The 13,876-nt window shown below is 36.5% G+C and overlaps 1 protein-coding gene across 2 annotated transcripts in view; it reads right to left on the reverse strand.

Moving 5' to 3' along the window:
- Window positions 1–3,191: 3,191 nt before the first annotated feature.
- The window catches only part of LOC144451034 (caspase-10-like), a 49,620-nt gene continuing 38,935 nt past the window's right edge, over window positions 3,192–13,876 (reverse strand). For both annotated transcript variants that reach the window (XM_078141793.1, XM_078141794.1), the window contains exons 6-8: window positions 10,555–10,638; window positions 5,492–5,731; window positions 3,192–5,200 (exon numbers count right to left, since the gene is read on the reverse strand). In XM_078141793.1, coding sequence (XP_077997919.1) covers window positions 4,578–5,200; window positions 5,492–5,731; window positions 10,555–10,638 — 947 coding nt within the window. In that variant the 3' untranslated portion in view covers window positions 3,192–4,577. The remainder of the gene's footprint in view (window positions 5,201–5,491; window positions 5,732–10,554; window positions 10,639–13,876) is intronic.

Consider the following 13,876-nt stretch of genomic DNA (forward strand, 5'->3'; position numbering starts at 1 on the left):
TCATTAAGTTTGTAATGCGTTGTTCATACCTATACCACGTCACAATGGTTCACAACCGTACCTCTAAATAACTTGTTCTGTGCAAGTAGAAGAATTAGCAGTTAGTATGAAAGACGTCTGTCTACCAACCATACTTCTGCTACTTAAATTTGTATGTACAAAAGATGACTGGTAAAATATCCCTGGGGAGCTGACTGATCTGGGGAGTGCTGTACTCCTGACCCCTGTGAATTGCTTTCCTTTAAGCCATCATAGTAGTACCAGGAACCAGAAGAAAATATCTTGCATGTGTAATGTGACACTAGTTTATTAACTCCTGTCTTGTTTTTAGCACAACTGAACTGAGGTTCAGTAGTGCTATAGGGATCGCCTGGCGTCTGTCTGTCTGTGTGTGTGTGTGTGTGTGTGTGTGTGTGTGTGTGTGTGTGTGTGTGTGTGTGGATGTGTGTGTGTGTGTGTAAACAACTTAAACTCAAAAACCGCTGAACCGATTGCCATGATATTTGGTGGGTCCATTACCTTGGGTGTCTAGTTGGGAAATTGTTCAAATCAAAATGATCGCATCACAGATGTGTGATTTGGGTCAAAAATGTGATTTTTGGTCAAAAAACTTAAACTCAGAAACTACTGGGCAGATTCGTGCAAAATTTGGTGGGAAGATTCTTAAGGGGATGTAAAGTAAGATTTGTCCATGACGGGATGATTCCATCAGTGATATGCAAATTAGGGCTAAAAATGTGTCTTTTTGGTTAAAAATCTATAATTCCAAAACCACTGAACAGATTGGGCTGAAATTTAATGGAAATGCATTTAGGGATGTATGGACGAAGATATGTTACGCATACCATGATTCCATGAGTGATATGGAATTAAGGTGTAAAAATGTGAATTTTGGTCAAAAACTTATATGTCAAAAAGTACTAAGTGAATGAGTTTGAAACTTGGTGAGATGTTTCTAGAAGTGTTATTCTATATCATTGCTTTTCCTCAAAAATCTTCAACTCTGAAATTACCCAGTAGATTGAGCTTAACTTTGTTGAGAATGTGTAGATTTGTCCTCATTAATAGCTGACACAGTGAGAACAGTACATTGTTAATTAACTATAATGTTTACTTTACTATTTCCTCTGGTGGTAAAGCCTGTAGCATGGCCAGTTTGGTTTATGACTTGATTATGTAATATGTTGTAAGACAGCTGTTTCATCCCTACCCATATAAACTGAATGTAGCTTGTGTTTAAAATATTACAATAAGACAACCAAGAAAGTTAAACATGTTACATTGGTATGACTTGGTTCCAAATTGATTTTAAAAAATAAAGAAGTACAAAACCTTGTAGACACATCCCTTTAAAGTTTGATTAGGATGTTGCTATACTTGTCTTGTACACTTCCAACATAGGATGGCTGGATTATGATGATGGAAATTAGGTATGAAAATTTTGTTTTGGTTACAACTTTAAATCTTCAAAAAATTATATATCTATCATCACATGAAGTTGTGCGGCAACGCAATATTTGCGCTATTTTATATATGCCATGGCCCCTGGTACAAACACATATACTTGAGTTTTGTGTTGCTTTTATCCAAGATCAAAACTAGGTATACGTGTAAAACAATGTTTGTAGCACATTTTCTGAGACCATGATGTAGAAACGGTCGAGTATGGCAGAACAGCTGGTGAACTTTGACCTGTGTAGAGCAGTCGACTCACATGAAGATCATACTTCGATCTGGAGATAAGCCACAACCAGAGTGATGTATAATTCTGACCTATTCGAAACATCAGATTGCATCTATTTATTCGGACAGTCTCACAAGTTCCTTATGCATTTCTTATATATATCATTAATATATATATATATATATATATATATATATATATATATATATATATATATATATATATATATATATATATATATATATATATATATATATATATATATATATCACTATTAATGCTCATTGGATGTTTACCAAAACCTAGTCAGTTCGTGTCATTACCATATGGAAGATGTGTAGCTAGTTTCAATGGCATTGATGCTGTAGCTTTTGTCTACAGACAGACAAACTGACATACATACATACATACATACATACATACATACACACACACACACACACACATACATACATACATACATACATACATACATACATACATACAATATACATGGACAGACAAAAGCATAACATAACCTCCCCTTATGGGCGATAAATCCCAATAAGAATTTGCACCCTTTTCTTGCTATAGCTTTACTAAAGCAAGAGGTTGGTAGCAATAGGTATTGTAGGGAAAAGCAAGTCTTAGAGTAAAATCTCCACAAGACTGGATTCTAGGCTATACATGAGTACAAAAAAAGCATAAATGTCAGGTTTTTGAATTAAAATATGCTGACTCTCTCATAGCTTCGGCATCACCAGCAACTGTTTTGTATGTATATACTGCATACTTGTATGCCTAATATCCTTGTACATTTACTGTACACCATCATCGACTATATAGGTCTAACCACTCCTTGACATGAACCATTCAGTGTAATCATATCAATATCCATTGCTAGATTAATACCAACATGTCATGATAATAGTGTGTTTCTATTTCAGCTTCTATCTCTATCAATGAACACTGTGGTTGGAGCTGTAAGGCGTGTGTAGTAGATGTGAGGACTTTGGCTATGGTTGGAGCTGTAAGGCGTGTGTAGTAGATGTGAGGACTTTGGCTATGGTTGGAGCTGTAAGGCGTGTGTATAGTAGATGTGAGGACTTTGGCTATGGTTGGAGCTGTAAGGCATGTATAGTAGATGTGAGGACTTTGGCTATGGTTGGAGCTGTAAGGCGTGTGTAGTAGATGTGAGGACTTTGGCTATGGTTGGAGCTGTAAGGCGTGTGTAGTAGATGTGAGGACTTTGGCTATGGTTGGAGCTGTAAGGCGTGTGTATAGTAGATGTGAGGACTTTGGCTATGGTTGGAGCTGTAAGGCGTGTGTAGTAGATGTGAGGACTTTGGCTATGGTTGGAGCTGTAAGGCGTGTGTAGTAGATGTGAGGACTTTGGTTATGGTTGAAGCTGTAAGGCGTGTGTAGTAGATGTGAGGACTTTGGCTATCACCCCTCCACAATACACCTAGATGGATCTAACAAGGGTTCATCTTTTGCTGTGAATGGCCTTATGAACACACAAATAAAATAAAAATAGAGCAGTTTAATACTAATTGTATTAATTCCTGCTATCAAAGTTTAATTGTAAACACATTACTATGTTTAAGATACTACAATGCAAATATAGAAATTCACTCTGTCTCAATACATGACAGTGACATCCAATATGTGACAATATCCATAGAATAATTTTTCAATATATTAATTGTCAGACATTCTACGAAAAAAAAAAACAATTAGTGAATGTGAATTAGTGGAGTTGTGCCAGTGACTTCTCATACTAAGATATGTTTCAGTAAATTGCAAATCAGATCTAAAAGTGAGCTTGTATGTATAAAAACAACCAGATATAAACTGAAAGTTCTCCCTTGGCTTAATTTCTCAATATTAATCTGACTTTGATCACAGAATTATATCAATAAATAGTGTACATTTCTCACATTTTTCTAGCTTAGCAAGCTTTAACAAAAACAATACAAAAGTTAGCAATGATGATACAAAAATGTGGGACAATAGAAATGATACTTGTATGAAATAAAATGTCATGCAAATAGAGGGACAGTATATGCTGAATATTATCTGCTAAAAATGCTAAATTCTGTACGTTTTCTTTTTTTTGAATAAAAACATTTATGTTAGACATTCACATACTTTTGTGGATTTGAAAACATTAAGTATCTTAATAAGTTTGTGTTTTACCTGACAGTGTCAACAGTAATTATTGATATTATAGTTTGCTTTTAAACCCTTTGAGGGGCTTCAATCCCAGGTCAGTGTCCCAACACATCTAACGTGTATATATATCAAGCAAACATTTTCATGAATGTCCCAAAATGACACTATGCAAATCAGGGTGTAATTACATAGTTACAGAAACCAAGTCACTAAAGCTTACCACATAGGGTTTAATTACATAGAGTTACAGAAACCAAGTCATTAAAGCCTGCCACACAGGGTGTAATTACATAGCGTTACAGAAACCAAGTCACCAAAGGCTTAAGACAAGACTATAGTTTAGTTTTATCAAGAGTTCATCACAATTCTTAATTTCTATATTTTAGTGAAAGTAGCCAGTTTTGTTACTGGATTCTTTCCATTTCTGTAAGAGTTAACTCAATTAGACATCTATTACATGATGTCACACACAACCAATCTTAATATATTCAGTCAAAATGTGTGTTTTTTTTATACCTACATTGTTCTATATCTCAAGTGGTTCTGCATTCCAAGCCATCACTATTTTTCCACAAAATTTTCATAAATCAAGCTCCTCAATGAGGAGTATGTAAATAATATTTTTCTTCATTCAACTGAAAAAAAAATCATGACCTATGGGTTTTGTGTCAACTCATCAAGTAATTTGGAGTGACAAGGCCCCTTAGGTCACTGATATTCCAATTATCAGTCAGTTTATCTACATTTCACCCTCAGGTTTGAAGTATAATTTCTTCCTTAAAGTAACTAGTGGTGCAGGTACCTGTTTCTTGTCACCTTTCCTGGTTGCAGCAATGGCTTTAGCTACCTCGTCATTCACTTTGATCATAATACTCATTAAATCATGGTTGCTACGGTAACGATCAATACATTCCACTAACTTGGTGATGTACCAAGAACCATGTGTTTTACTTCTGTAAGACACAAAACCAGGAACAGTCGCATAACCTAACATGAAATCTGCTTCATTAGGAATGGTGTCTGGTGGTTCATTATCACCTACACTATCAGCTTCAAATTCCCCAGATTGGTCTCGTTTTCCTTGACATGCTTGCATGAAAAACAGCTTTGGTTTTCCAACTAGAGTACGGCTACGTGTACCCTTGACACTTTGTGTGAGGTCACTGACATTTATAGGTACACCATCACAACCATACACTTTGCCAGAGGAGCCATGACTCAGGATACAGCATACAAAACAACTGTAGTGACTGTGATCTGATCTACCGATTTCCTCTAACCAAGTGAACATTTCAAATGCTGTCATGTTATCTTTCACCGTAACTTCAAAGTCCAGAGTTTGGAAGAGATGAGCAAGGTTGTCTGCAATGGAAGAATGTTGTTATAAATATATATGACATGAAATTAAGGAAAGAAAAGTGATACATGTAAGATTCAAACCCACGTCTCCTGAATTATAATCAGAGTGGTCTAACCAGCTGAGCTAACACGTGAAGTGGTAGATACCATGTGTTGTCCTTATGTGTACCTTTCTATTCCTTGGTATATAAAATAAGCAGTAAGAATACATGCCAAGTATTGATATAATAGCATTACTACTACATACATGTAACATAGGAACATTGCACTGAATAGAACAGTTTTTAACTTTACCTCTGTCAACTTTTGTTCCCTGTCGATCTTCGAGTGTTCTACTCGAAGGATCATCAGAATTCAGATAAAACTCTTCATTATTTATAATAGCACAAATGCCTAGAGGTGAAGTAGTCATTGGGTAACACGGCATTTCAATGTCTTCTCTTTGAAGACGAAGTTTTCCAAGTTCTTCCATCATTTCCTTTGTGCTTTGCCAGACTTGTGGTTCCATTACTTTAGCTGATCCTTGTTTTTCAGCTATCAATTAAATGATACCAAATGATATGGTCACTTCATAAACAGTAGTCAATCAAACGATACCATATATGGTAATTTGAAAAATATCAATTAAATTATACCAAATATGGTTACTTCATAAACAGTTGTCAATCAAATTATACTATATACGGTAAATTAAAAAATACCACCAATGGCATTGTAGCACAACTGTACAGTTTTTAAAAATGTTTATCCATATGCTAGTCCATGCTAACAATAGGTGTTCATTTGCTGAATACTATCCAGTTGCCTATCCAACCATATTGCTATCTTTACAATACATGCTATCATTTGGCTGTTGCTATGGGCATGGTCATGTTGTTAGATATATTTGCGTACATTTGTGTATGTTTTTGTTCACTTGTGTATGAATTCCTGATACAGGGTTCGTACACTTAAAGCAAAACAAAACTCCAGGATTTCCAGGGGTTTTTTGTCAGTTTTCCAGGGGTATTCATATTGATTTTAGCCATTTTCCAGGGGTGTTGACACTAAAGTATATTTTTTGAATGACATCTAATTGTCTGATGTGGACGAGAAAAAATTAACGACAGTTCCCATAATATGTCACAAACATTTTAAAGACAATCGACACTATGCAAGATGTTGGTTTCAAAACCCCGTTTGCACACTAAGATTAAAGGCCCGGTTACACGATGCAACTCGACTAGCAACGCACCATGCGATTCATCACATGCGACGAATTGCATCATGTACTCGCCCCGTCGCAGGGTCTTGCGATGTTGCAAGGTGAGTCGCAAGGAAACCGAATTCGTCGCAAGTTGCTTCTCGAGTTGCTTCGTGAGTTGCACCATGTAACCACTTCATCGCATCGCAAGTAATAACCTTTGACATATACCTACGTGTCAAATGACGTTCAATGTTATGGCTGCCATGTTTTTAGTATAAATATTCTATTTCAGCAAGTATTTTTTTATATAATTTCGATTTATCACTACGATTGCCGCTTATCAATAGTATACAATGTCTATGAATGCTTGATCTCCGCTGAATATCACTTTATTTCCAACTTGAATGCAAGTAGCGACATCAGAAAGATCAACTTCGCCCTAAACGAACTTCGAATTGAAGAGTTTTACTATCAATACCTCAACAAGTTTTCAGTCATTTTGTTCATAAATATTAGCAATTTCATAGCATTTTTGCCAAATTCCTGCCGCTAGATCGAAGACTTGACCTGGATGACCTGTAACTTTTATATATCTACGCATGTGCAACAGTTAGCTCTTGCGACTCACCATGCAACTAGTTGCATCGTGTACGCGCTCCGTCGCAGTTGCAAGCCCCGTCGCATGCGACGAATTGCTTCATGAGTTGCATCTGTAACCAGGCCTTAACAGAGAAACCTCTGTCCTACTCCGCCCCCTCAGTAGACGTTTCATCAAGCTGGTGCATTGATCGTGTAAGATTGAGTCGCAGCATTCCTCAGTCTAATTCAGACATATCCGGAAAAATAAATTAAAAGCTAAAGTTTGTCCTCGTTATTGTATGGTTTGATGTTACTAGATTTATAAGTCACCTAAAATAATTTTTTTCTTCAAAACTTTGAATAAAAACATCATTTATGTAACGAAATTTTGAGCTATGAATAACTGAATATATTCCTCACTTGTGTCTCGATGTTTATGTACGTGTAACATTCTCTCTTATTGTTGTTGGGGTGATTTATTTGTATTCTGTGTTCTGTGTTTATTTTGATCATTTGATGCTAAGGTCAAATTCTGTAAAAGAATAAGGTTAAAGGTTAAGGGGAGGGTAATCGTTGAAAATATAGTAGTAGCTGCCACCAGGTAGTAACTGATTTCCATTGATTAATTGTCAAACTTTAGCCAGCGCCAACCAAAATAAAATTGAATGTCGTCTTCACTTGTAGCATTGTCGATGTGGTCTTCTTCCGATGTCTCTCTGGTTCGATGATTCAGGAATCAGGGAGGGGAATCTATAGTATCGGGTTAACGACCCAAAGATCGCCAGAAAATATGCCAGAGAAAATATCTCTAATGAAACACTTGACTTTATTCTCTTCAAGTACTGTGTAAAAGTTGAACAGATCAGAGTTGCTGCACTTATCGCCAAACTGGTTGAAGTAAAGGGGGGTTATCTCTCTAATAATATCTCTGCCATCCAAGGTGTACTATCTACGTAGTTTATATGGAGTGGACCACACAAAGTCCACTCTCACTAGTATCCAATCGGTAGACCACGCAAGATCTACTCAGTACTGTAGTATCCGATCAGTAGACCACGCAAAATCTACTCGGTACCTACACTAGTGTTTTATCCAATGAGCTACACCTGGAACAGACTGGCAAAATCTGTTGTCGAGGCTCTGAAGTTTACAACTTATATAGGAAACCGATAATTTGCATATGAATAGCCTCAGACTAAAAATAACTCTCTAACTACTGAAATTGACGACATTTCACTTCGAGGTTCGAATTTGTGGTCGAAATGACCTGTCAATCATCACGAACGCCAGACCTGACTTGGACGCTGGCGAGGTTCAAGGATCGTTAGCCAATCATATTACGTAAAATTTACAGACGTTTCCTTTTAGGGTCAAGAAACTTGACTACTCTTAGGAACTTGAAATCGCTATACTAATACATAGAAACCTGAAAGGGACTAATAAAAAGGGATCAAATCGGACTAGAGAAACCGCATTTGCTTGTTCCTCTGCGCTATACTCCAATAAGCTAACTATGTCTAGACTATTCAATAACAATAAATATGGCGTGCTATATGAAACCGCATTCCAACAGTAATACAAACAATCTAAATTTGTAGTAGACACAGTGCGTTTTGTCACATACGGATGCCACGAGTTACGGAACATCGCGATTTCTCAACTCCACTTGACCATTGACGAATGTTACTGTACCGACAACATAAAACAGTAGTTTATTCTTTTAGAACATGTAACACAAATACCCATTTATCGACGACATAAAAGTCACAACCGTACTTCCACAACCCAGAAATTCAACTGCACTTCCCTAGGCCCACTTCCATGCTAGGCCCTAGCCATAGTATTGCCATGCCTGAGCTTGTAGTATGTCGACTCGTGCGCCGAACTTGTAACAATTTCTAATCGTGGTTGATGATGCTTTGATACTCGCTACAATGTTACAATAATCTTGTTAACAGACCTACTGTTACCCCCAGCCGGGACTGTTACAATATCATGTCCCTGAGATGGACTGGGAGATGGAGTAGCAATATACGCAAGATTGAAACAAATACTGTGGCGTCCATTCAACTACGCATAGGCACAGTCTGTGGGGTAAAGTGTCTCGTGGAACGATCATTTGACTGTCTGGGTTTAATCGGCGTGAATTTTGATTCACCACGTGGCGAAAGACTTTGAATATATTTTCGCCATTTCTGATTTACGAGATTCAGAATCATATGAATGGGTGGCTCGAGCACAGACATGACGATTGTCAATATTAATTGATCGATTGATCATGATCATTTTCCAGGCTTTTCCAGGGGTAGGGCGCATTTTTCCAGGGTTTTCCAGGAAGGGTTTGAAATTCCAGGGTTTTCCAGGGTTTTCCAGGACCGTGCGAACCCTGTGATATCATCTTTGCAATATATGTGATCATTTGGCTGTTACTATGAGCATGGTCTTGTTGCTAGGTACATTTGCATACATTTTTAAATGTTTATTCGTTTGTCTTTCTATTCCTGTTGTTATCCTTGCAATATACGTGATTATTTGGCTGTTGTTATGGGCGTGATCTTGTTGCTAGGCACATTTGCATACATTTTTGAATGTTTATTCATTTGTCTATTAAACCCTGTTGTTATCTTTGTGAGATACACCACTGTTTGGCTGTTGCTATGGGCGTGGTCATGGTTGCTGGGAATATTTGCATACATCTGTTAAATGTTTACTCACTTGCCTACCAGAATATGTTGTTATTTAACCAAAATATACTGCCGTTTGGTTGTTGCTAAGGGCGTGGTCATGGTTGCTAGGGCCAATTTTGTCAAAATGTTTTGAACAAAATCTGCAGAATAACACTTTCAGAAACATCTTACCAAGTTTCAGACTCATTGACCAAGACCTTTTTGAGATATAAATTTTTGACCAAAAATGAACATTCTTACACCTAATTTGCATATCACTCATGGAATTGTATGCTTAATACTTCTTCGTCCATACATCCCTTGATGCATACCTATTAAATTTCAGCCCAATCTGCTCAGTAGTTTTGGAATTACAGATTTTTAACTATAAAGACACATTTTTAGCCCTAATTTGCATATAACTGATGGAATCATCATGTCATAAACAAATCTTACTTTACACCCCTTAAAAATGTTCTCACCAAATTTCACACCAATCTGCCCAGTAGTTTCTGAGTTTAAGTTTTTTGACCAAAAATCACATTTTTGACCCAAATCACACATCAATGATACGATCATTTTGATTTGAACAATTTCCCAACTAGACACCCAAGATAATGGACCCACCAAATATCATGACAATTGGTTCAGTGGTTTTTGACTTTAAGTTGTTTACACACACACACACACATCCACACAGACAGACAGACACTTTGCCATGCCTATAGCACTACTGAACCTAAGTTCAGTTGTGCTAAAAACCACACATTGTATTTGTTTGAAATCACATACAGTTACAAAGTTAACACTGTTTTGAATAAATGACTGGGACAATATAAAACAATAGTGCAAAAAATAAAGTAAAATTATGATTATCTTTACAAGAAAACTATTTGCCTACACTGGTCAAATTAATGTATACATACTTTGTACATGTATCTCATGCTCTTGGGGTTGACTAGCAACATTCTCACTTACTGCAGTTTGATTGGATAATTGATCACCAGCACCTACATATAGATGAAAAATTAATGTACAGAGAATTTTAATAATAATAATAATAATACTTTATTTTAATGAGGGCAAAAATAGTTGACAAAACAACTAATCGAGTTTTGTCCTCAGAGAAAAAACAACAACAACAACAACAAAGCAAAACAAAAACATACATATCACACAAATCCGGAGAAGTATTTAACTAAATTCGGAAACTATTACAAATCTTAAAAGAAAGAACAAAATGGTATACATGAACTAATACTGGCTAAGAAGATGGCTCTTGAAATTAGCTTTGAATGTACTCCGACTTCGAGTGTCTCTTATATGGGAGGGGATAGAGTTCCAAATTTTGGCCCCAATGAACTTTGTGCTAAATTGACCGTAATTATTTTTGTATTTTGGGATGCTTAAATCATTTCGCTTATGTTGCCTGGTGTCATAAGAATGACCTATCTTGGAAAAGAAATTTGAGAAGTATGGCGGAACTCTGCCATTGATCACATCATGAACAAAAATTCCTATTTGGTAATCACGTTGCTTGTATACATCTAGCATTCGGAAGCGTTTAAATAAGGGGGGAGAGTGGGTGTTGTAACTACTGAAGGTAATTATGCGAGCAATTTTCTTTTGGATGATTTGTATATTTTTGAGGTAAGACTGATATGTACAGCCCCATACTTCAAGTCCATATGACAGATGGGGAAGAACAAGTGTATTATATATCATCAAAAGAATATGCTGAGGAAGTGTATAACGAAGTCTGTACAAAATACCAGTTAGCTTACTCATTTTTTTCTTCACTTCTAAAATGTGGCAATTCCATAACATTTTACTATCCAAATATACTCCAACATAAGAGGTATTACTGACAAAGTTAATAGCCATATCTTTCAACTGAACTGAACCTTGTGCATTATGAGGTTTGTGTCTACCACCAATGAGTAATGCGTGTGATTTAGCAGAATTTACTGTTAATTTGTTCGCATCACACCAGTTTGTAACATTTGCAAGGGCTGAGTTTATATTGCTGGTGTTTGTTGATGAAGAACACTTCTCGGATGAATGAAACAGGTTTGAATCATCGGCGTAAAGCCTAAAATTGAAAATATCTGAAGAGTTTGGTAAATCATTTATGTAGATGAGGAAAAGTATTGGACCCAAAATAGACCCTTGTGGAACACCACAAGTTATGTTTTGTTTCATTGATTCTATATTACCAATACTCACAAATTGACATCTTGAATCCAAATAACTTTTAAACCAATCCAGTGCCACCCCTCTAATGCCTTGGTGATCGAGTTTTGAAAATAAAATGTTATGGTTAACAGTATCAAATGCCTTTGAGAAGTCTATAAATATGCCTGTTGTAGATTTTCCTTTGTCTAGTTCATCCAATAAATGTTGAACAAGGCTAATAAGTGAAAGTTTACAGCTGTACTTTTCACGAAAACCATACTGGTGCTGAAAGAGCAAGTCATGTTTCTCTACAAAATTCACGTTTACATGTTTACACATTATTTTTTCAAATACTTTGCTAATGATTGGCAAAATAGAAATTGGTCTGTAATTTCCTGTGTCTTCTGGATCACCTTTTTTGAAGAGCGGAATAACCTTCGCAATTTTAAGGGAGTCTGGAAAACATCCAGTTGAGAAAGATAAATTTACAATGTTACATAAAGGTTTTGAAACATAGGGCATAGCATACTTTATCAGTTTTGCATCAATTTTGTCCCAGCCTGATGCTTTGTGTACATTTAAGCTTGAAATAATGTCTTCTACTTCCCCAACTGAAGTTGGCTTTAGGAAGAAACAGTGAGGTACATTTTCCTTCCAAGACAGAAACTGTTGAAGTTGTCAAGAAGTCATTAACACTTATATTTGAATAAATGTGTCTGTGATTGATGTGAGTATGCTACAATTGGTAATGAATGTATGCCTGATAAGTGTATAGTTGACAGACAGTACTATCCTAAGGCCAAATAGAAAAGTTGTTTTGGTTCCAGATACCCAACCCCACCTAGTTTTCCACGTATTAGAGAAAAAAATAGTGAAAATCGTGAAGTCTTGCAAGGAAAAGTGGGGTGTGGAAACTGACATCAACTTAAAAAGACATTATAAAACTAGTATGCATTTGCAAGCAAAAGCATAGTTCCAGGGCACAGTTGGGGACATGAAGAGGCAATTCGACGATGTTTGGATTGGTGTAAATTGGCCGATAGTGGATATATTGAGGGTAGGATAGTGTGGCAGTGAAACAAGGTTACATACCTAAGGGTTGGGAGACATCTGGTATATTACAGGACCATGGTAGCTGTAATATGTTTGCATGACATGGGCATTTCAAATAGGTGAGTGTGCAGATTTGACATAGATGTCTATTAGGGTGCCTTTGAGTGTGGTAGCTGTTTTAACAACTTGGTTGAATTGAAAGCTGGACATGAATTTCTCAACTGGGTGAACTTGTTGTGCTAGGAGATTGTCATTGAAGTCTCCACAGATGATAGTGTGGTAAACATTGATTGTGTGCAAGGATGCAATGAGTTGGCCAAGATTGCTGAGGAACAAGCTGGTTTGGTATGTAGGTGGTCTGTCTAAACAGACTATTAGGAGAAACATCTCAGGAATTAATTGTGCAACATGTTCTATGTTAGTAAGTACTTGTATTTGAATTCTTTGAGCCTGTATGTGGTTTTTGAGATAAACAGCAACTCCTCCATGTTGTTGTGATCTGACAGAGGTGAACTGAGATGAGTGGTATGCATCATGTCTGTCTTGACAAAACATGTTGTATTCTGGTATTTGAATGTTTGTACTTGGATATTCAGGTTGTAGCCAGGTTTCAGCAAGACAAATAATGTCAGCATTGTGTTTGTGTGGAGAAGCACATCTTTGAAGTGGTTGAACAAGCCTTCTATATTGTAATAGAAAATGGTGGTAATCGGAGATACCATCGTAACTTTATTGAAAGGTACTAACTTCTGTTTTACTCGTTTCACAATGCACATTGAAAGTCTATTGACACATACACAGAAGCATGCAAACACAGAAACAGTGCGTGTTTCTTATCAACATCAGGACGGGAACTAAATTATTTGCATAGGCGAAAAAATCAAAAGTAGCACAATTTTCTCAAACTACAATTTAAACTTTAAACATGTTTTCAGAGTAAAATTGAACATGAAACTGATAATCGGAGATACCATCATAACGACATTGAACAATGCACATCGAAAGCCTATAGTAGTATTG

Source organism: Glandiceps talaboti, chromosome 20 (assembly GCF_964340395.1).
Source record: "Glandiceps talaboti chromosome 20, keGlaTala1.1, whole genome shotgun sequence".
Classification (NCBI taxonomy): Eukaryota; Metazoa; Hemichordata; class Enteropneusta; family Spengelidae; genus Glandiceps; species Glandiceps talaboti.